The sequence below is a fragment of the Macrobrachium nipponense genome, chromosome 10 (genome assembly GCF_015104395.2).
Source record: "Macrobrachium nipponense isolate FS-2020 chromosome 10, ASM1510439v2, whole genome shotgun sequence".
Lineage (NCBI taxonomy): Eukaryota > Metazoa > Arthropoda > Malacostraca > Decapoda > Palaemonidae > Macrobrachium > Macrobrachium nipponense.
In genome coordinates, this window is record NC_087204.1 from 22,265,751 (window position 1) to 22,291,933 (window position 26,183).

A 26,183-nucleotide genomic window follows, 5' to 3' on the forward strand; every position below is an offset into this window, starting at 1 on the left:
ACAACAGCTGTTATTACATTCACAGCAAAACTAGGAAAATATAAATTGATTTTCTATGAAAATATATGACTTACAGGATGTGAATTTTGTGTCCAACTGACATTTGAATAGGGCTGACTCTGGGCATCCATCTTACATTCAAGTCTTGCAGTTTCTTCTTCTAACACTGTCATCAAGAATGATGATATTTCCACCTTGGGTTTACCTGTAAATTGACATGAATGACAAAGGTACGTTCTCTAATTCATTAGAGTCTAATACCAGTTCTTAATGTTATTGTAACAAAGTGAACAGAAGATTCTTTAATACACTAAATCATTGAAACATGTTACCATTAATGTTAGGCCTGGGTACTCTAATATACACGAGTTTAACAATTTACAGTGTTAAAATAATATGGTTAATTTTGTCACGAACTTTTAAAAATAAAATGAGCTCCTAAGATGGGCAAATTAATGCTAGTGTCATGTACTTTTGAAAAGTCCCGTTTTAATGAAGGTCCTGAAGTTACTTAAGCTTTAAAAGTTAAGAGCATGACTAAAGTTGCTTACGTGTAACCACAAGCTGCATGGAAACAGATGCATTCCCACCCAGATTTGATGCAATGCATGTATAGTTGCCCACATGGTCATATGAAGCATCTTCAATGACCAGCATGATTCCATCAACCTTGATGGAGTTGGCCTTCTCGGGATCTCCTAGATGAGGTGAAACCCAAGCCACTTGAGGATGAGGAAGGCCGGGAGGAGGTAAACAGGACACTTGGAGTCTTCCTCCTAAGCCGACAACATGAGTAGAGCCAACAATGGCACTTGGTTCCAAAGTTGGAGGTGTACTCTTATCCAAATCTGCCGGGTAAACATGGCACTCTAATTGTACAATTTTTTAACCATAAATCTGATTAGTGTGGCATGCATCATACTTATAAGAACAGTCATAAGCATTTAATATAAACGAAGAGCCTTAAGTCTACTATTTTGTTCTGTGAACTGACCTTCAACAAGTCAAGATTGACTGATTTGTCTGTATAATCAGGAGGTAGAGTACGATTTTGCATAACCACTTGAATTTTTTTCATGATAATTAACTCGCATATCAGTCACAGAATTATTTATTCATACTTGGAATTCATACTTATAAACTTACAGGCCAAAGTAACTGAGGCAGCAAAAGAAGCCCTGTGCGCTCTGTGAGGGTGCTTCCCAACACACTTGTAAACTCCCTCGTCGAGTATGTCAGCCGACAACAATACGAGGGTACCATTACTCTTCAGTGTGTATCTGCAAAATAGATATAGTTTAATCATAGAACAAAACAGTTATGATAAAAGTAATGACAACGAGAAACTCATCTTTGCAGCACAAGCATTGCCATCAAAACAAATAACAATGCAAGGTGGGGCTATACATAGGTCTAATGGTAATTTGTATAAAAAAAATTGAACATCATCAATATAACAGTAGGTATAATGTAAATATTTTCAGTTTGTTTGCCAGTAAAATTTATCGTTTAAAAATTAGATTTTCTTGAAAGTGCGTTCAAAAACCAAGCAACCAGTGAAGTATTAGCATTCCTATGTGGTTCATATTCAAAACAGGCAATGAAAGTGAACAATAGTTCGTTTTTAACATCATTACGACCGCTCTCAGGATGTCTCAGATTAGCGAAGTCTCCCATAAAAATAGTTATGCAATTTTCTTTCGTGTCACAAAATACTGACCTAAGAAAATTAGTTCTCGCTTTCTTACCATCACGTTTTATCGAGGACTGTTCAAAATTATTAAGCTTCCTATTGTTTTTTTTTTAATCAATATTTTACAAGCACGGCATTAAAAAAAAAAAATGAGTGCAGAGTTAATATTCAATTATTTAAATCTCGTATTTTTCATCTCTGTCTCTTTCATAGGAACTAATCACCATCTCAGACTTAAGTTTCTTTTTGACGAAACTTGGTGCATAAATTTTTGGTCACCTGATTTTCAAAAGAACAACAATTATATCAGTGTTCGATCAGTTTATATATATTCAGAGTTAACACTTGACAACACTCCAGAAACAGTTTTCATTCTTCGATAACCCTTGCAGAATTTTCCACGTCTTTATCATTAATACATGTCACGACAAGCTGTTCATATTGAATTCTGTCAAACTAACGGAGATCAAACTTCTGACATCCCCCCCAAAACCAAATTATTGTCGATGTGCATAAGTCCCCCGCCCCCGTCCATCCCCCAACAAAACACCATGGCATTAGCCTAACTATAAGTAAGAATATACATGCTCTGTTTTTTACCATCTGTCCATCCGCCTGTGGTGGTCGCGCATGGTAACACTGCGTCCCGGTCCTTAAATGGTTACGCTATGTGTAAGTTTTAGGTAAATAAAAGGATATCTTAATATACATTTGCAACTGAAAAGTGTTTTAATAATTTACTGTATGCGAATTACACCGTTAATATTCGAAATAGAATGTTATTTAAAGCCCGGGACGCAGTGTTACCATAGGCAAACACCACAGGAGTATAGTACTCGGTGCTTTAGCGTTGGAATCACACACATATATACATGCCCACAAACACACACTGTTAATCTACCTGGTTGAATTTGCGAGGGGTCCGTTGTCCTTGAAAAACCACTCGATTGCAGTCCCAGTTTCGTAGCTACAGTGAAGCTCTGCCGATCTTCCTGGACCAACTACCAACGACTCTGGAACCACTTTTACACTTGGCAGCTGTGGATCTGTGATAATTTTTTCTTTTAAATTTGCAGAAATATGTTATAGCTAATGACAAATTTTATGTCCTTTACACTATAGTTTTCTATATTTATCATTATTCTATATTTAGCATTAATATGGTACCTATATTATATATATAGATATATAATATATATATATATATATATATATATATATATATATATATATATATATATATATATATGAGGGAAAAATGAAGGGGAACAATAACTCGATATATTTGGCATAAGAGATGTTCTACAAACGGCTATAATGTTCATATAAATATCTCAGGTATACAGATATCTATAAAGTTGTCTTTAGTTATACACTAAATAAATCAAACGAAGTACTCGTACTGAGCAGTCAACATACACTGGGAGCAGTAGCGAGTGAACAGAAAATAACTAAATTTCACAGAATCCACTGAAGCACAATGAAAACACATGACTTATTTGCAGTCTGTTGACCACAAGCTCTAAATTTTGAAAACAGTTGGCTGTCTATCCTAGAGTGGCGAAGAATGTGTTAGCACTTCTCACATTTCAGGAGTCCTAAGCATATTTAAAAGGAATCAATGAATGTGCTAGGACCTACTATGAGATTCAGGGCCTCTGTAACACGGTTTTTTCGCAATAACTTTTTATCTATGCATTTCATAAATATGACGCTTATTCAGAATACATATTATATCAACACATACATTTTGACTGTATTCTGCATTACGTAGGTTGAATAAATTTGGTACTTATAATGTAAAAGTGACTTTTTTTGAAGACGGGCTATCTTACTCAGAGAAAAGGTTTCGAACGCACTCGTTACGTAACTCATGACAGCATTTCTTCCCTCTTTCTCGGTGGATGATTGGCTGTACGTAACGAAGGCTAAACCTCTGGCAACAATGACATACAAATTTAAATACAAGCAAAGCAGTACACCTTTATGAACTCTGGAACCTCTTCACTGATAATTGTCATGATGAACAAACCAACAAAATATGTTAATAAATACAAAAATACTTCGATTACTAGTCTAACTCACAAAATAAGTTTCCTAAGAAATTACAGTCTACTTTATAGGTCACAATCAGATTGAGATGTAGGGAATAGTTGGTAATTTTCGAAAACATAGTAGACAAGCTTGATTTGATAACTGCTATATCCAATGTCAAGCAATTTTTATTTATTGGCTATCTACCTATTTACTGAAAAAAAAGTAGCCGGTACCGTATATTGGCTTTAAACCTTCACCAATAATTATCGTCAGAATGATGACTTCATGAGGCTCCACCCACTTTCGCCTCGTTATAATTCAGGATAACACTGAAGGCTATCATGGGAATTGTTGGATTAGAAAATTTAACTTCTGGCTATAAAAACTAATTTCTCGAGTAGTTGTAAGAAGTGCTAAATGATCCTCAAGGATCCCAGCAGTTGGCCTAAACGTTTAATTCATGTATATTACTGCTATACTGTTGCGGCACTACTGCTACAGTAGTATTACTACACTAGCACTGATACCCCACCCACATCTATGTATCGTTCCTCCATTCATAAAGTCTTTGGGTTTCAGAGCCGATGGAGTTGGTGGATGGGCTTTACGTCAAAAGGTGTTTACCTTGCTTACGTGATGAATGTTTTTCGACTCTTGGCTCGTAATAATTGGCCATGACGTCGTCTAGATCATTTTTACTCTATAAAAATTCAAACTATTGGGTTTAGGTTATTGGCAATGCTGACAAAATTTGTGTGTGGTTGTAAAATATACATATGTCAACTTTCAGCTACATCCGATGGTTTGACAAGGAGCAAAGTCCAAAAAACCGTGTTACAGAGACCCTGAATCTCATAGTAGTACATTCATTTATCACTATAGTAACTATAGGAGATCATGTAAAAGTTCTTTAGTCTGATCTTGCCATCTGGCTGCAGGATAGTATTAAGTATTTTAACGTATATGTGATAAACTGCCTATATATATATATATATATATATATATATATATATATATATATATATATATATATATATATATATCATTCGAGCTACAAATGTCCTTTAATAACTAATTCGCTCTACCTCGGAAATGACATATTTTCATATATGTACCGAAGTGGATATTTTAGTGTATAATAATTTCGTCCCCTCATGGGAGGACGAAATTATTATCAACTAAAAATTCCCCTTCGTTACATATATGAAAATATATCAATTCCGAGGTAGAGCGAATTAGATATTAAAGGACATTTGCAGCTCGAATGATCTATATGAATCGATTATGTGATAATTATCATATATATGTATTTATATATTATATATATATATATATATATATATATATATATATATATATATATATATATATATTTCGGCTTAACAATGTCCTAACTATATACAGTATCTATTGTAGTGTATAACAGCTAAACCATTTAACACACGAAATTCAAACTACAAGAAGAAAGTAAGAACATACCAATGTACTCACCATATACTGAAAGGATCAGCGGAATACTGGCCGTGGTGGTTATGAGCTCAACTGGCGCCAATTCCTGGTAGGAAGCGGCTGCTGGCTTATTTATTGTGGCGATGCAGGTGTAGACGCCATTGTGGATATTGGCGTCGAATGTGTCGATGGTCAGACGTTTTCGAGAAACCGTTACGCCCCGTAATCCAGATACTGGATCTCCATTTCTGGCGGAATGTAATGACGTAAGTTGGTATGAGTCTTTTTGGTATTTTACATTTGCAACTTTATGGAGAGATCCTAATAAAATGTTACCCAGATCTCCACTTAGAACAGAACTGTAAGTTGTCAAAGTCGTTAACGAATAATGTGAATTATTCCATCTCTAGACCTTGATGAATATACGTAGTACTAATAAAATTTTCTTGACCGCAAAAGCAATTCTCTGTTGGTATTTGAGGTCTCATTGGGAAGGAGTTATTTTATAAATGTTTTAAATCTTTGACATAAGCATTTGTGAATGTTGCCAAAAAATTAAATTGGCATTTTATTTTTCGGAGACACTAGTTTAAAAAAACATTTTCAAAAGGATTGAAACCTGAATAATACAAAAGAATGATCCTATTAGGATCCTATTAGCAGGTAAATTTATTCATAACGAATAAAACTGGTCTCGCTTGAATCCAACGTATGATCGTAAAAGGAAGGACGTCTACATTCTTAGGCTGAGAATATATCTATGTTACTTATCAACTAATCTTTCCTAACCTGACAACTCATATGGGGCCCTATAGCTGTTAATCCAAGTAAAGTTGCTACCGAGAGAGAGAGAGAGAGAGAGAGAGAGAGAGAGAGAGAGACTCACCTCCTCCAAGAGTAATAGAGCTGTGGTCCTCCTTCAACCTTGCACCTGAGCGTGATGGAGCTCCCGGAACTGACAGATTCCAACTCCTTCGGGTCACCCAACACCACCTTCGAGGAATCGCTGACCCCTGTGAGGAGCAATGTGAGAATAAGTCTTAATACTACTTTCAACATATAAAACAGCAACCAAGTTACTAGTTACGAACGTGCTGGTACTACAGTGAGAATAGGTCTACGTCAGTTTTAAAATGATCTTACAAACCAATCATGGCTTTGTAGGCAACAGCTGAAGTGGAGGGCGGGGGTGGGGGGGGGGGGGGGTGGGGGTGTGTTAAGGAAGAGGCTGTGCTTACATGATAAACGCCATCACATTTGAATTATAACCTTAACTTCTTTTGGCTCACTTCTCAGGACGTGACGTTTGCCCTGGTCAAAACTGCCTAGAGGGTGGCATTAATTAATCTAAATCCTGAAAAAACTACGCACATATACCACTTCAAGAGTAAGCACATATTATGAAACATTTAATAAAAAAAATAATTTGTTTAATATAGGACAACATGGTTTCGTACCAGGAAAAAGTACACAAACCCAACTGTTAGTCCACCGTGAGAACATATACAAAAATATGAAAAACGGAAATGAAACATGTGGTTTATCTAGACTTTGCAAAAGCTTTTGACAAGGTAGATCATAATATATTAGCGAAGAAAATTAGAAAACATAGTGGATAAAGTCGGAAGATGGTTAAAAGAATTTTTACACAACAGAAAACAGATAGTTATTGCAAACAATGGAAAATCGGATGAAGCTAAGGTAATATCCGGTGTGCCACAAGGTACGGTGTTAGCTGCATTGCTGTTTGTTATTATGATTGCAGACATAGACAGAAATGTTAAGGACTCGGTAGTGAGTAGTCTCGCTGATGACACAAGAATAAGTAGAGAAATTACTTGTGATGAAGATAGGAACGCGCTGCAAAGAGACCTTAACAAAGTATATGATTGGGCAGAGGTAAATAGGATGGTATTTAACTCTGATAAATTTGAATCAATAAATTATGGAAACAGAGAAGGAAAGCTATATGCATATAGGGGACCTAATAATAAGACAATCATAAATAAGGAAGCAGTTAAAGACCTTGGTGTGATGTTGAATAGGAACATGTTATGCAATGATCAAATAGCAATTCTATTGGCAAAATGTAAAGCAAAAATGGGAATGTTGTTACGGCACTTCAAAACAAGAAAAGCTGAACACATGATTATGCTTTATAAAACGTATGTTCGTAGTCCACTTAAATACTGAAATATGATATGGTACCCACACTATCAAAAGTATATTGCACACATAGAGAGTGTACAAAGGTCCTTTACAGCTAGAATAGAAGAAGTTAAGGATCTTAGACTACTAGGAACGACTACAATCCTTAAAATTATATAGTCTAAAAAGGAGAAGAGAATGCTACATGATAATTCTGGCATGGAAACAGATAGAAGGAATTGCCGAAAACATCATGGAGCTAAAAATATGAGAAAGAGCAAGCAGAGGTAGATTAATAGTGCCCAAAACTATACCAGGAAAAATAAGGAAAGCACACAGGACATTAATCCACTACGCACCAGCATCGACAATGCAGCGTCTATTCAATGCGTTGCCAGCTCATCTGAGGAATATATCAGGAGTGAACGTAGATGTGTTTAAGAATAAGCTCGACAAATATCTAAGCTGCATCCCAGACCATCCAAGATTTGGAAGATGCAAAACTATACCGGGAAGATGCACTAGCAACTCTCTGGTAGACATTAGAGGTGCCTCACACTGAGGGACCTGGGGCAACCCGAACAAGATGTAAGGTCTGTAAAGTAAGGTCCACATCAAAGTTAAACACTGAGAGTGCACAAATCAGCCACAAACGAATCCATGGATGACAGAAACACGAAATATTACGAGAGCAACGAATCTTGTCAAGCCGAGAGCTCCTGCTCCTTCCGAACTGGACTTAGTAGGTGTTCATAACGCCCACCAAGAGGTGTTCAGTACACCACCCTCGTTTTTACGAGGAATATGATTCGCACCATCATCTAATTTAGCGCTCTGACATCCAGCAGCATTTCACAAAAACCCCCATTCACTGAGTCTTGTTTACATTTGCTCCAGTGTAGCGGGGTCGGTGACACCACGGTTCCAGTGATATGTTAAGACGTGCTTACCAGAAGAGAGGGCTCACTCGGTTACAAAGCAATTCTCTCTCTCTCTCTCTCTCTCTCTCTCTCTCTCTCTCTCTCTCTCTCTCCTTCGACGAAGAATAAGCTTGTCAGAGCAGCGGACCGACAGAAGAGATTCAATTTGGAACACAGCACAATCACAGTACTTAAAACTATCAATTAGAACTGTAACAGGCATTGTAAGCAGTTTACAAAAACAACAATTTTACGAGGCTTGGGACCTTGTGGGTCCCAGCACTTGGCCTCGGACCAAAATTCCATATTCCAAAAGATATTTGCTATGCGACTGCGTTTTCTCATTTATTTACAAGTTTTGATTAATGTTAGGAAAATCAATATCTCACATTTAAACAGATGATTAATATTAAGAAAATCAATATCTCACATTTAAATAGTAATTAAACTCTATGATCAATTGCTTTTAAAATATCAAATAGAAAACTGAAATCTCATATTCAACCAAGAGCAAGACAAAAATATAAGAGGACACGAATCCACGGACCTAACACATAAAAGAAAAAAGGTGTGTACCGACCTCCAGCTTACTCGAGGTGCGTGCTAAAATCGACGGTCAAATAGAGCGTTATTTCACCAACGAAAATTAAAATAAATAACGCTGTATTTCACTAGAAATAATTGTTCTGTAATGTTCAACATGCACATTATTTATTCTTTTACATTTTTATTCTAATGACTAAATTCATAAATATCCTATCCTAAATTTCTTGTATCTTCAACTCAGTGTAAAACACTCCTAAAATTTCTGCATCTTTAACTCAACGCGAAACATTTTTCCAGACCTTTTTAGGCTTTTCCAAAGACCTTTCCTAAATAACCCCCCCCCCCCCAACAACAAGAACAACAACAGCAACAAAATAGCTTGTAGGCTCACTCCCCGAGCAAACGAGACGTGTGTAAACCAGAATGTCAATAGGCGCTTTAAAAAGAGCGAGCTCTGATATTAAAATGTCAGCAATATTAAAACCCCAAGAGCTGATTAAGAAGAAATTACGCACTACAAAAATACTGCTCTGGGAGCTTGAAAGAAACACGGAGAATGTTTACTTCTCTCTCTCTCTCTCTCTCTCTCTCTCTCTCTCTCTCTCTTTGATGTCCCTCCGAAAATATACAGCTTCAAGGGAAGCCGTTATACCCCTTTTGAAGGCCAAGGTAATTAGGCTCCTGCTACATTTTTAGTGGCTGCAAAGTTGTCTTCAGTTCAGAAGTTTTTTTTTTTCATTTTGACAGCCATTCACGGCGTATCAAAAGCGAGCGCCACTACCTTGGGATGTCTTGCTTTTTTTCCCCGGGTTTTCAGCAATTCGGGAAAAATGGAATTTAAAATCTGGGGGATATTAAGTACAAAAAAACTTCCCCCCCCCCCTGCCCCCCCAAAAGAAATATCTAGGAGAAATATAAAACTTTAAACGGATGAGGATTATACAAAAATGTTGCTAATACTAAAAAATACTTTATTTACAAATAATCAAGGAATGCTACTGGAAAAGGGTCAAACTCCTTTAAAAATTATAATATTTAAAAAAATGCCAGTTCCAATATGCGTCTTATTAAGGAGCAGATGTAAACATTATAAGAAATAGTTAATGGTTATCTTATTAAAAAAATTGGAAAACCTAATTGATAACTCGATTACATAGGACACTAATAGTTGGGGCACAAGCTATCGCTCCCGAAAAAATATTTGATTCTGTTAATGTGATTAAAACTTTTTTCAGCTTAATCTAGAGGTTTATCTATGTGGTTACTGTAATATTCGTTCTCTTCAGACTGAGGAAGATGAATTATTCTTCATATGTGAGGTAAATCTTTATGTATATCGTTAAAAAGTGTGTCAAAATTTAATCTTGAACCTGTGCTATTTTTACCTGCCAAATTTTGTTTGGAATAATTTGCAATCAATAATCAGATATATTTGACCATATATATATATATATATATATATATATATATATATATATATATATATAGAACTGGTAATCTTCTTAAGCACGAAGATATGGTAATTCAGTTGTACCCAACATAGGGAAATGAAAATGTTATGTCTCAGAAAATGCCGAACGGTTCCGTCCTCATATATATATATATATATATATATATATATATATATATATATATATATATATATATATATATATATATATATATACATACATACATACTATATATACATATATATATATATATATATATATATATATATATATATATATATATATATATATATATATATCGCCTTTGTGGCATTAACTTCTTTGAGGCAGACCTTTTCATATTTCCTTACTTCTGCTTTCAATACTTCTTCAGCCGTGGTGTTTTTTTTCTTTCTTTTTCCCATTTATCAAAATTGCTATGGACCGTTTAGCCTGTCTCCCAGTCTTGTTCATGCAGAATTGATACACTGAGAATCCTTCCCCGTTCTATTTATACCAAGCCATCGACTGTAAGAGGATTATGGGAGTTGTTGAAGTATTTATTCAAGTTTTTTTTATGTTTTTTTATGATATCGATTTTCTTTCGGTTGTGCTATTAGAGAGTGTCGCTCTTCTCCAGGGTGACCTTGACCCTGGTGTGTGTTCTATACTATATATAGTATATATATATATATATATATATATATATATATATCAATAAGGACCCCGACTTTGATGAACTCGCTGAGCGAACGACCAGCGATATAGCGATCATATTGTAATACACACACACACATACATATATATATATATATATATATATATATATATATATATATATATATATATGTGTGTGTGTGTGTGTGTGTGTGTGTAGAATTCACAGCTGAGGTCTATACAGAACAAATATGAGAGTATGAGTGTTCAATATGAGTATTATGTATACACAAACAAGAGCAAAGTAAAAAAAATAAATAAATTTCCATGTATATATATTCTATGTCGTTTTAAAAGAAAAAAAAAACTCACATTGCGTTTTAAATGGAAAATACTTAGAATTCATAGCAATAGATGGCCTGGCCCAAATTGGTTAACAACATTTTGATTGCAAGGTAATTGAATCGTCCAAAACAGATATCATTTCGAGACAGCGCTGATGATCGAGTTGGTTTGCAATCGTGGAAAAAAAAAGAAAGTATCAGTTTTAGCCGAAGCGATGGAATGTCGATGACAGCGCTGGATTTCAGAATTGAATTCCTGAAACTCTATTATTATCTGCGTCGCTGATTTGAAACAGTCATGAGAATGACAATTTGTCTGGAAATTGTTCAGAGTAGCTGAAAGGGGAAAATCATTCTTTGGAATGTTCATTTATCCTCTTTCGTTGGGAAATCTGTGGATTAAACGTGTCAAAAATATTCATATACACACATACCAGGGTGAGGGGGTCGCAACTTCATCCCATAAAGGCCTTCTTCGGATTAGAAGGATAACACCTTCTGGGGCTACCTATTCTGGAGGCTAAGGTGTAGAATATATATATATATATATATATATATATATGTATATATATATATATATATAAATGATATATATATATATATAATATATATTTTTTTTGTGTGTGTGGTGTAAATAAAATTCTTCTGTTTAAACATAAATAGAGTCCTTAACTTTAAACCAGAGTGTTTTTAATGGGCCTTTTATACTTTGTATATATATATTATAATTATATAATATATATATATATATATATATAAATATATATACATATATAATATATATATATATATATATTATATATATATATATATATATATTATATATATATAATGTGTGTGTGTGTGAGAGAGAGAGAGAGTATATACAGTGCTTTGTGTATGCATCACTTATCCTTGTGACTACAAAACTCACGAACACTCCAGAAGGAATTGAAACAAATAAAAAAAAACCTCACTGGTGCACCAGGAATTACCCAGAGCTGTATAAGTACGAGCAATTCCTGAGGTGTTTTCTCAATAAAAGAACGCTCGGATAATCTGGGCCATCGTAGTTTGCCGCACCGAATTTCCAATACTACGTCCGCCGGCCTAAAGATCACAGCTCGAAAGCATTAGGTCAGAGGTGAGAAGCGGGTGCGGGGAAGGTCAAAACATTATTTCATTTTTTTCTCTATTTCCCTTTTTCTTTCTTTCATGGATGTAGACATGATCATCTCTCTCTCTCTCTCTCTCTCTCTAAATAAATAAATAAATAAATAAATAATAAATAAAAAATAAATAAATAAATAAATAAATAAATAAAGTAAAATCAAATAGTTATACATTGATTGATCGCATTATACAGAGTGCATACATACATATATACATACATACATACTAATATACATATATAATATATATATATATATATATATATATATATATATATATATATATATATATAAATATATATATACACTGAAGGGAGAGAGAGAGAGAGAGAGAGAGAGAGAGAGAGAGAGAGAGAGAGAGAGAGATCTGGGACAAAGCTAAAATTCATCCCAGAAAAAGCATACAGATCAGCAATTAAAAAATTTGAGACAAAAATTCCATAATCTCCGTAATGAACAGATGTTTAGCGTCAGGAATATTTGATGCAATAGAAAATAAATCACCAAAAAAAATCTTCAATAAAGGTAACAAAATACATCATCTAAATAAAAGAAACACAGACTATGATACATGATGGTAAAACGTAAACGAAAACACCTTGAGCATTTCATATTTCTGAAAGGGCTCACGTTGTCATCGGCAATACGTATCTATAAGACATGGAATGATGCTGTTACTGTGCTGTGCAATAACCAACAATAAAATGAGAATGAAAATTCGCGTAACTCCTTTCCCCATAAAGGTCTTTTATTTAATATCATTACAGAATGCCTAGTTAAGGAAGGTTGCACCCTCGAGCTCGTCTGGGATGCCATGGCCATGTAATAAGAAGAAAGGAGGTTTGTTTGTTTATTTATTTGTATGGTGTTTTTACGTTACATGGAACCAGTGGTTATTCAGCAACGGGACCAACGGCTTTACGTGACTTCCGAACCACGTCGAGAGTGAACTTCTATCACCAGAAATACACATCTCTCACACCTCAGTGGAATGACTGAGAATCGAACTCGTGGCCACCAAGGTGGCAGGTCAAGACCATACCGATCGCGCCACTTAGGCGCTTGAAGAGAGGAGGTGGAACCAATCAAGAGAGCTGCGAACATGCCAGTGATGGGAGGTGGGGTGGGGTGGGGGAAGAGGAGGAGGAGGAGGAGAGTGTGGGGAGGGGGTGTCAGCTGATCAGATGGATGGATGTGGGGCAGGTGGGACTGGGGGGAAGAAGACGCAAGGAACAGACATAGATGGAGAAAGCTGACTCGAGCGACCGACCCTGCTATATACAGTGGAACTCATAAAGTCGAGAGAATGAAAAAAAAAAAACTCAAAATATCTGGCATTTACGGCCGCTAATTCTATTTGCTTTGCAAACAGTTCATCATAGAGTGCTATTTAAGAGAGAAATACAAGAAAATAAACAAAAAATTAAGGAAAAGGGTTCCTTAAAAACGGCAATTATTCTAGGCAGAATCAGTGTTACATATTACTTCTGCGGTTACTGTAATATTTTTTCCCCGTCTCACTGCCCTTTGCTCTTGTAAAATTCTCTCCAATATTCCAGTCCTTCTCCATCACAAGAAGAAGAAAAAGAAGAAGAAAATAAGCGATAACGCCGAAGCAAGCAAATTATTCCCCTGACGTTTCGATATTCAATAAACTGCTCTTGGAGGATGCTTAAAACGCTCTCGCTCTCTCTATAAATTCGCTGGTCGCGCTGCATAGGGAACCGAATTTATTATAGCTTCGTCGTCTGCTGTTCCTGTTCCATTTCGAAAACTGGGTAAGTGTATATCGGGGTACACGAAAGCCCCAGATATATTAAACTTTAACAAATGACTGTTGGTAGCGCCGGGGATATTTAGGCTGTGCGACGGGTTATGCTTCAGGGGGAAAGCTCTCTCTCTCTCTCTCTCTCTCTCTCTCTCTCTCATCTATCTATCTATCTATATATATATATATATATATATATATATATATATATATATATATATATATATATATATGCTTCAGGGGAAAAGCTCTCTCTCTCTCTCTCTCTCTCTCTCTCTCTATATATATATAGATATATATATATATATATATATATATATATATATATATATATATATATATATATATATTACATATATGTGTGTGTGTATAAGGAGAGAGAAAAAGATAATAATAGTCTTCAGCAGCATTAAGTTAATATTCTTGACAAGTAAACATGCAATACGTAACTGGGTATGAGTCCCTTCTACAACCGAGGAGTACCGTCAGTAATAATGTGCGAGACGGTTTCCATGACGACAATCCCTCAATTCTTAGCCAACTTTTCCGGGGAGTTAATCATTTCTAGATGAATGCAATCCGCCAAGCTCCTCCCGTTGCTCAGATACTGTACAAAAAGGCCCCCAATACACGCACGTTTCACAAACTCGCTTTTGTGCGAGAACCCGTGCTGGCAGAGGGCCAGAGACATCCATCAATATTAAAAAAAAAAAAAGATAATGAAATAAAAACCACAGAGACACAGACACGGCTGAAAGCGTCATTCCTCTCGACTCCATTGGCGGGGGTATACCAACTTCGAAGCAACAAAGTCGAACTGAAATAACTCACTCCTACACAATCGTTTGAAGCACAAGATCAAAGACGGCGTCACGACACACACACACACATACACATCAAAGAATGCGCGTTACAAGCGATACCCTGGGGACTCCGTGCCCTTTGTTGGATGGGAGCGTTTGCAAATAGCCTCGTGCCACAAACAACTCACGTTATTAAACGGCTATTTCGAACCGCAGACTAACAAACAAACACGATTCAACTACGGCAAACAAACTATGATTAGCAAACAGGAGTGTGAATGCGTGAGTGGAGGAATAATAGATAATAATAGAATCAAAAGGTATATGTTGTCTCTTTCAAAGATTTTTTTTTTCGCGGCATTTTCCAGCCATTTATCTCATCCCCTTTACCTCTCTCTCTCTCTCTCTCTCTCTCTCTCTCTCTCTCTCTCTCTCTCTCAACTCAATAATACGTTATCTTCTTCCTTGCCTCCCTCTCCTGCCTTCTTTATTCCATCCATTATCATTCCCATTCCCATACCTCTTTTCAATATTCACCTCTCTCTCTCTCTCTCTCTCTTTCTCTCTCTACACTCAATAATAAGTTATCTCCTTCCTTGCCTCCCTCTCTGTTCATCCATTATCTCATTCCCTCTACCTCGTCTCAATCTCTCTCTCTCTTCTCTCTCTCTCTCTCAATAATACGTTATCTCCTTCCTCGCCTCCTTCCCTCTCTGTTCATCCATTGTATCTCTTTAGAACATCCATGCCCGGCGTCTTCCCACGTACCTTGTCTCTCCTTCCTTGCCTCCCTCTCTGTTCATCCATTTATCTCTTTATAACATCCCATGCCGCGTCTTCCACCTCCTTCGTCTTCCTCTCCGCCTTTCTTGCATCCTTACCTCAAGGGCGCCCCATCATCACCGAAAAACCGCCGAGTACACCTTCTTCTTCCTCGGCGCCTTTGTTAGGACTGTTTGCCTCGCTGGGTTTCCCCTATTCACGGGGAGGAGGCCCATCAAAGGCTTCTTCGGGAGTCCTGGATAAATTATTTCACTTCCGCTGTGTAGCGTTTGCTCAGATGTAGCAGACGAGACGAGAGAGAGAGAGAGAGAGAGAGAGAGAGAGAGAGAGAGAGAGAGAGAGAGAGAGAGATGTATCGAACGCGAGTCGCATCGTAGGATGTTATGTCTCGGCGTTTTTTAATTATCCTACCAAAGTTCCTTTACATCATCGTCAGTAATATAGCGCTCATTACTCAGGAGATGCACTGCTTTTTTTATCCTTCAATTATTGTACTACTTCCCCCTCAAATAAAATAAAAAAATCGGGCAAAACCATAAAAACGCTAAATCTAATCTCTCCACTTTCTGATAAGGAAACTTTCATGCCCCTTTTCCTAACTAAAATCTATATTCCTAAGTGCTCACCACAACAATTGCAACGCCAGAGTACATGAAGTCAAGAAATCTGTTAATGAGACTTCATAATCCAACACATATTGAATTGAGGCAATGAACACGATGGTTTGATCAGTCCTTTGTGTCACAGGTATCTTGGCTGTGGAAATCACTACCTACGCCTGTGTTTCTTGAATCATTTACCATCATATAACCTGGTTTAATTAAGCAGGCTGAGAAGTCCACCAAACCGCTTACCACGAAGTGTGGAAAAGAAACTTACGAAAAAACGTGCAAAAAGATCATCCCAATAAAATAAAAACCCTGAGTTTTTCATCGCTTGATAGGTAATAAAAAAAGTCCAATATATATACAAGAAAAAAGTATATCTTAGTTTAACCAAACCACTGAGCTGATTAACAGCTCTCCCATAGGGTTGGCACGAAGGGTTAGATATATTTTACGTGGCTAGGAATCAATTGGTTACCTAGCAACGGGACCTACAGATTATTGTGAGATCCGATCCACATTATATGGAGAAATTCATTTCTAATCACCAGAAACGAATTCCTCTGATTCCACGTTGGCAGAGCGGGGAATCGAACTCGGGACTACCAAATCGGTAGGCGAGCACGTAAACCACTTGTCAAACGAGGAATTATATATATATATAATATATATATATATATATATAATATATATATATATATATATATAATATATATATATATATACGAGAGAAATGACCTTCTAGAGTCACGACCTTTTTGGGGTCAAGAAGAAACGGCACCGGAGAATATCAAGGAAAACAGACTTAGGAATAAACGTTAAATAAAATTTTTGACTTTAAGAGAACTAATAGATAAGGAGATGAAAATTATTTGCTATACGAAACAACAAATATCCCAGCGCCTTCCTGTATCGCTCGCGTTTGGCAACTATGGACTACATCTTTCTGGAGAGAAGATGAATAATTCCCCCTCTTGTTAAGTCTTCGTATGGAGGTCTCAGGTATGCAATTAAGGCGATTTTTTTTCCACGGCACGGAAATTTCCTGGCGGCGGAGGCAGGAGTTCTTGCCATGGCGACCCAACTCACGATGAGGATTAGAGGAAAGTGGAGAGGATTATGGGAAAATTGGGATATGAGAGAGAGAGAGAGAGAGTACACAATTTTATAAACCTAAATTAGCTGTAGTGAAAGCTACACACACACACACACACACACACACACACACACACACACACACACACCCAGTAGTTTAAGACGCATCACTGCAAGCCCTGTGTTCTTGTCTGCCGTGGTTCGAGCCCACGAGACGACAAAACTTATTAACAACTGAAAAATTCCCATCCGGTTAATATATGTAAATATTTTATTTCCGAGTAGAGCGAATTGGATATTATAGGTAATCTGTAGCTTATGTTTATATTTATATCTATATATATATATATATATATATATATATATATATATTTATATATATATATATATATATGTGTGTGTGTGTGTGTGTGTATATATATATATATATATATATATATACATATGTGTGTGTGTGTGTATATATATATATATATATATATATATATATATATATATATATATATATATATAGATATATATATATATATATATATATATATATATATGAATAACAATGAATGAAAAGTTCGATCAAAATAGACTAAACAAGCAAGATTGACGGATGGATGACAAAAAAGATAGATTAATAAAAGAAGAGAGAGAAGAGGGGAAAACTCGGCAATGAAAATAATATGAGAGAGAGAGAGAGAGAGAGAGAGAGAGAGGCCCTGCAATCTAGTTTGTCATCGTCGAGTTCCTGCTAATGGCGTTAGCGTGTAGTTCTCCCCGAGCGGCCACTCTTCTTGACGAACGGGAATAAAAATACAAGTTGCAACTGCAGCCAGCAAGCAATAGCAATGTGGCCGCTGCTACGCGTCCACTGTGAAAACATGAAGGTCTCGTCGGCTTTGCTCATACGATAATCTTTTGGCAGAATGTTGGCGAAATACTGCCCACTGCTCCGGGCAGACTTAATTGCAGTTAAAATAGTAACAATCATATAATAGCGGGTTTAATCAACACTAATAATTACAAACGTTTAAAAAGTAACATAAGTTTTCTCATTTATAAAGAGTGAAATTTATATACTTGAGGGTGACATATGCTGTGAGTGTTAGCAAATTTAGATCCAACTACGAATGAATGAGTAATAATTTCAATAATCATAATAACGTCATTCAGATGGTAAGTGATGAACAGTCTAACCACACTATACTCATTTCAATAATAGTAATAGTAATAATACAGAAAATAATTGGAACACAAAATTCGGGCCAAACGCAAGAGCCGTGACCTACTGTGACCTATAAGGCCGCTCAGCGCTGAGAATAATGTTGAAACTATTCTTAAGAGAGGGTCGAGGAAGTTGACATGGAAGAAAGAGAATATTAACGGAGGTACAGTAAAAGGAACGAAAGGGGTTACAGCTAGGGGCCGAAGGGACGCTGCTAAGAACTGTATGTAATGCATACAGTGCGCCGTGTAAGGTGCACTGATGTCACGAACCCCTATACGGGAAAGGGCACTATGAGATATAACACAAACGCTATGAGGTATAGGTGTCATTTGCATATCAGACTTCAGCGCATGAACCACACGACAGGAAGTCCCTTGTCAAAAAGCCTTCAATAATGAGAGGACAAAATGATCGATCGAAAATCACCCGAAAGACAAAGGTGGGGGGGGGGGGCTCGACGAAAAACAGGATGTTATCACTTGGTAACAATAGACCGCATGCGAGTCTGGCATACCGGCTGCATTTCTGAGCGGTATCCTTGGGGAACTTGTATACTGAACATGCAAAAGGGATGTATATTTACGTAAAGTTTTGTACCGTGAGTGGACCCAACGATTATAATAGTTTATATATTCCATTTTAGAAGCAGTCATTCATCGTCATCACTGAATCCAAGGGCCTTGCACGCATAGGACCTCTGCCGATGTCTTTTCCTCAGATTTTACTTCCACAAGTCTCCATCCATCTTATTTCTCTCCCAAGTGGGTGAGGGTCTCTCAACTCCTCTGGTGTTCTCAGTTATACTTCCATCTGTCCATCCGCTTGTGGTGTTTGCGCATGGTAACACTGCGTCCCGGGCTTTAAATAATATCCTATTTCGAATATTAACGGTGTAATTCGCATACAGTAAATTATTAAAACACTTTTCAGTTGTAAATGTACACCAAGATATCCTTTTATTTACCTAAAACTTACACTTAGCGTAACTATTCAAAGCCCGGGACGCCGTGTTACCATGCGCAAACACCACAGGCGGATGGACAGATGGAAAAACACAGAGTATAGTATCACTTATCATTCAATATCCCTTCCATCACTATCATTATTATGTACATAAAGACTTCCTTTGAAGTTTTATTCTCAATTCGATATAATCTAATAAAAATGCTTTTACCTTCGAACCATTATATCTTGGGCTTTATGTATTCCTGTTTCAGGAAAATACAAATTCAGTTAGCTTGTCAGCTTTGGTGTGCGATGTTTGGAGTTGAGGAATTAAATATTTATCTTCAGGTAAGATGAATTGGTGAAGAACGTTAATCTCATTTTATATTTTTACTACAAACGAAAAAAAATCACACTTTTCCTGGATACTACTACTACTACTGCTGCTACTACTACTATACTATTACTACTACTACTACTACTACTACTACTACTACTAGTAATAATATAATAATAATAATAATAATAATAATAATAATAATAATAATAATAATAAATTTATTATAAAAATTTATAAATAATAAATAATAAATTCAGAACCGATATCGACGATAGAGGAAATCATACGGTAATCCGAATTCTCTCTCTCTCTCTCTCTCTCTCTCTCTCTCTCTCTCGTTCCAAAAGCCAAATCCGGGCTTATTGCGTAACCTAAATTGAATGGACTCCTCTTAACCAGATTTTAAACGAAATCTCTCATATAGCAGGTTTATTGCTCCGCTGTTTCTAATAATTTTTTTTTTTTTTTTTTCTTTTTTTTTTTTTTTTTTTTTTTTTTTTAGGCAGCTAATTCATTTCATCCACTTAAACGACCGTGAACGGATTAATTGCTTTGTATAAACTTTATTGTTTTTAAGTTATGGTGAATTGTGTGAAATGACAAATCTGATCTATTACAGTGTAACATAGCTGCTAATGTTGAAGAATTTATTACCCTTAACTATGATCGAAACCAAACACCTGTCTATGTATAACCCCTGAATAAAAAAAAAATAAATAAATAAAAAATTAATAGCAACTCGATAAATGCGTCAGTAAGTGGATACATTTCTTGTAATGAAAGAATTTGCCTGTATATTGTAAGCAGGTAAACAGACTTACGTAGTTTTAAATTTATCTCTGAATCTTCTGAATTTATTAGCCAAAGCGTCATTATCAATTCTTGTACCCATACATATTATGTATTACGCAAAAAAAAAAAAAAAAAAAACAGCAGCTAGAGACGTTTTTGAATTGCTGGAGCATCTCTGACTGATAATTTCATCTCTGACTGATAATTCCATCTCTGACTGATAATTCCATTTCTGACCGATAATAATTTGATAATTCCATTTCTGACCGATAATAATTTGATAATTCCATTTCTGACCGATAATAATTTGATCATTCCACTTCTGACCGATAATAATTTGATCATTCCATTTCTGACCGATAATAATAATTTGATAATTTCATTTCTGATCGATAATAATAATTTGATAATTCCACTTCTGACAGATTTTTTATAATATGAATTTAATCATTTCCTTTCTGACAGATAATAATTGTGATCATTTCCATTTCTGACCGAATAAATTTATCATTCCATTTCTGACCGATAATTATTAATAATTCAGTCTAAGGAGACGTTCACTCAAGTTTCAGATTTTGACAGAATTGTCATTTTGAGTTTGACCGTTACAATATTCTTACTTAAAATTTTAGACAGCTGGGAGTCTACTGAACAAAATAAAAATAAATAAATAAATAAATAAAAAATGAATAAAAAAAGATTGAATAGGTAAAGAAAACAATCATTCTGTTGACTATTGATTGATTATGGAATTTAGGGCATAGCAAGCTCTGTGACCTGTCAAGGTTATTCAGCGCTTTTGTTGGCTATTGTGATTAGATTTTTTTTTTTTTTATAAAAGAATCGTTTACTCGAGATATAATTACTGTCATTATAATTGTTAACGTTCTAATGGAGTTGTGATATTGGTGGAGTTTTAGAACTTCCAACAGTAAGTGTTCTTAATTTCGAATCCACAAAGTACCTTCTGACTAAGTTACGAAAGACAAAAGCTGAAATATTCAGTGCAGTCATAATAAAAAAAAACAATACCAATACTTTTCAAAAATAACTTCAATAGCGACTTATAAATTCTATTGGCAAACGCGGTCACCATACCTCTCATAATAGATGGGGTACCAACATGAGTTCTGACCGGACACATTCCCCTTTGAGAATCGAACGCAATTAGGCGCGAGTACTTGCGGTGACATGGCAACGGTGAATTAATTGGAGAGTCTCCTGCAGTGGCATAAACAGGGGACACTTTTAAGTGGCCGCTTAATCTCGCTGTTATCTTGATTAACCCTCCACCCCTGTTGATGGAAGCGATGGGTCATTATCAATATTACTATTCCATTAGGATTGGATGTACGTCGCATCTGATTTCATCATTGATTGGTACTCATCTAACGAGGAATATACCAGTGTGCCATTTACTGATATATGCATAACATTGATGTATTTTATATATGATAAATATATGTTAATATATAATATAATATATATAATATATATTATATATATATAATATAAAATATATATATAAAATAATTAATTATTTATATATATAAGATGAATTTAAATAAAATAAAAAACCCTAATTTTATTATATATATATATATATATATATTTATATATATATATATATGATATATATAATATGATTAAAATATATATATATCATTATTAATATTATACGTATAATATATAGATATATCATATATATTTATCTATATTATATATACGTATATTATCTATATCTACATATATATATGTATCTTAAATTATATCTATATATATATATTATATATATATATATATATAGATATTATATATATATATGTGTGTGTGTGAGTGTACTTTACAACTAAAAAATTTTATGTTTTCCTCTCGACCTTATCTAAACAATACCGCAGAATTTCCGACATTTTGAACCTTCCCACAAAAAAAAAAAAAAAAAAAAAAAAAAAAAGGAGGAGGCAATATGCACCTCTGACCCAGAAGTATTTTCCTCTCGCATCCCGCAGGGGGATCACACTCCGCATCCGCCCCATATTTTACCGAAAGAGCGAAACTCGTATCCGAATATTTTCCCAACAGCCGGGGATCATCCCTTTGTATTCGAACTCCGCAATAAACAAGAGAGGCAACGGAAGCGCAATAGCTCAAACAAAATCCACCGATTCGAATATGAATTCGCGCAAATGATTTCTTTCCTTTCATATTTTTTTTTATATTTTTTAAATTCGACGACTTGGCGTGATGACCAGGATTTTTTTTTTTTAATTATTTATCATTATTTTTTTCTTTATTTAAAATGATAATACGCAAAAGCAAATGCGCTAAAATATTATTTTAAAAGCTCTCAAATAACAATTAAATGATGGCAATATCTAGCAACCTGAATGAGAGACAACTGGAAAACTAGACTCGATACTAATAATGATACAGTGGTGGTAATAATAACTAATAATAATAATAATAATAATATAATAATATAATAATAATAATATAATAAATAATAATAAAATAGAAAACTATGACATGACCTACATAATACCTAAATAAATAATATAAAGGGGGTAATTAATAATACTAATAATAATAATAATAATAATAATAATAATAATATAATAATCATACACGAACAATATTAATAATAATAATAATAAAGAATAATAATAATAATAAGAAGAATAAGAAACATAATAACTAATAATATAAAGGGGGAATATAATAATAAATAAAGGGGGTAATAATTAAATAATAATAATAATAATAATAATAATAATAATAATAATAATAATAATAATAATAATCATTGTGATGATAACAGGCAGAACAAACACAACAAATTCAGCAATATTATTTAAAAAACTAATCACTACCAAATCCAATAAAAGGCCAACATAAATATTAATAACTATAACAACAATACCAAGCATAATGAAGATAACATTATCTGAAATCTCAGAAACTCTATAGCAAGCGAGCGTTGGCGAAAGTCTCCAATGAATGTTAAAACAGAAACCAGAATATTGTAGTATAATATCCGGTTGGCTATAAATTTCATCTACATGCAAAAACAGGCTGCCGTGTTATTCATGTGACATAGAATTAATTTATTTAGAGGGATAACATTACTAATATTTGGTTTTGGGGGGTCCTTTGCCAAATGGAACATGGTAAAAGTTATTTCGTTGTCATTATTAGGACGGCGTTTTTCTATTATTATTATTATTATTATTATTATTATTATTATTATTATTATTATTATATTATTATTATTATATGTCCTAGTAAATTACAATTCACCTGTTGAACCTGTTGAAAACCAAATTTAAAATCATACGTAAAAGACAAAAGAGCAAAAAGTCGAGCTCTGTAATATGTACCCGACAACAATTTTTTGTGAAACTGATATAGTGTGTGCTTGTGAACGAGAGAGAGAGAGAGAGAGAGAGAGAGAGAGAGAGAGAGAGAGAGAGAGAGAGAGGACAAAAACTAAAAGTATATGACATGATGCGACGGTACGAGAGAGAGAGAGAGAGAGAGAGAGAGAGAGAGAGAGAGGACAAAAAAACTAAAAGCATGTGGCATAAAGCGGCAGAGAGAGAGAGAGAGAGAGAGAGAGAGAGAGAGAGAGAGAGAGAGAGAGAGAGAGAGAGAGAGTTGCCCGGAGGATATAAGATCGTAAATTAGCTTTATGTCCACACAAAAGTTCGCCAAGAGCCACTGGCAGCGTCGAAGTTTTTCATTGTTTCGTATTTCCAGGCCGTGCTGTCAGTCATCCAGTCATCCGAACGAGACTAGATGGCACATATCTCACGTAACATCCCGCCAAGAGCGGTACTATTTATCCATATATGGCCCACCTAAGTGTCCACCTATACATACATACATACATACATACATACATACATACATACATACATACATACATACACGTTTTTCTATTACAGAATTAGTTTGAATTTTATTCGACATGAGAATTTTCATTCGATCTTCTGGTTTTGAAAAATTCCAGTTTTTATTCGACGACAGAATTTTTCAAATCGTTTTTATATGTTATAGAAAAGCTGTGTTTTTGTTCGACATGGTAATTTTTATTCATTCGTTTTCTGTTACAGTAAAAATGTTTTTTGTTTTTTTATCGACAGGAGATTTTTTTTTTCGTTTTCCGTTTTAGAAAAAATGATTTATTTTTCGTCATTATTTTTTTATTCATTTTTCCGTCTTAGAAGAACTTATTTTTTCGACATTATCTTATTTTATTCGTTTTTCCGTTTTACAAAAACTGATTTTTTTCGACTAATATTTTTTTTAGTTTTTCCGTTTTAGAAAAGTTGATTTTTTTTCGACTAATATTTTTTTTTGTTTTCTCGTTCTAGAAAAACTGACTGTTATTCGAGATCATTTTTTCCAATTCGTTTTTTTGTTTTGGGAAAAACTGGTTTTTATGCTAAATCAAAAAATTTCTCCCAAACTTGCATTGGTGAATGCATTTACTGTGCTGACAAAAAAGAAGACTTCATTCATCTACTGGGAAGTAACGAAATTTACAATCGTTTGAATCTTCAGCGTCTTTGTCCAAATTGAGTAAGTTCAAAGGGATGTCACATTTCACTTAATAAAGCCAACGTATTGTCTGAACCTCCGCTGACATTTCTTTAAATTTCCCAGGAGAGATTAACGAGAGTTCTCTTAATAATGTTTCGCATTATACATATAATTATATAATATATTATATAATATATATATATATACTATATATATATAGCAATATATATATATAGTATATATATATAGTATATATATATATATATATATATATATATATAATATATATATAGTATATAGATATATATATATATATAGAGATAGATATATATAATAATATATATAGATAATATAGATATTTATTATATATATATGTTATAAGATATAATATATATATCAGATATATATTATATATATTAGATATAGATATCACTATATATAATTAATATCTCTAAATCTATATATATGTATATATATTATATTAATATATATTAGATACTTATCTAATATATATATATAAATATATATACATACAGTTATTAACATATATAATAGGATATATAAATATATATAACATATATAAGTGTCAATTTTGGATTATGATATACACAATTTTAATAATAATCTAGATATATAATCTAGATATATATATATATATATAATATATGAAAGCATATATTGCTCAGTTACTACTCGTTGAGTTTTGTAGAAAACTTTATAAAGAAAATTCACGGGCTTATAACAATAATAAAATAATAATAATAAAAAAACAATTATAATATAAAAATAAAAATAATAAATAATATTAAAAGCAAAAAAAAAATGAAAATATAAATAAGAAATAAAATAAGAATAAAAAATATATAAACAAAAATAATAAAAGTGTAAGTATCGTCATATCATGCAAATACAAAAA

At 34.2% G+C, this 26,183-nt stretch overlaps 1 protein-coding gene across 1 annotated transcript in view; it reads right to left on the minus strand.

The window, feature by feature from the left end:
- The window catches only part of LOC135223461 (inactive tyrosine-protein kinase 7-like), a 178,514-nt gene that overhangs the window by 8,028 nt on the left and 144,303 nt on the right, over positions 1 to 26,183 (minus strand). Inside the window, 6 exon segments of the mRNA XM_064261882.1 lie at positions 75 to 205; positions 552 to 848; positions 1,147 to 1,280; positions 2,595 to 2,739; positions 5,222 to 5,427; positions 6,066 to 6,192. Coding sequence (XP_064117952.1) covers positions 75 to 205; positions 552 to 848; positions 1,147 to 1,280; positions 2,595 to 2,739; positions 5,222 to 5,427; positions 6,066 to 6,192 — 1,040 coding nt within the window.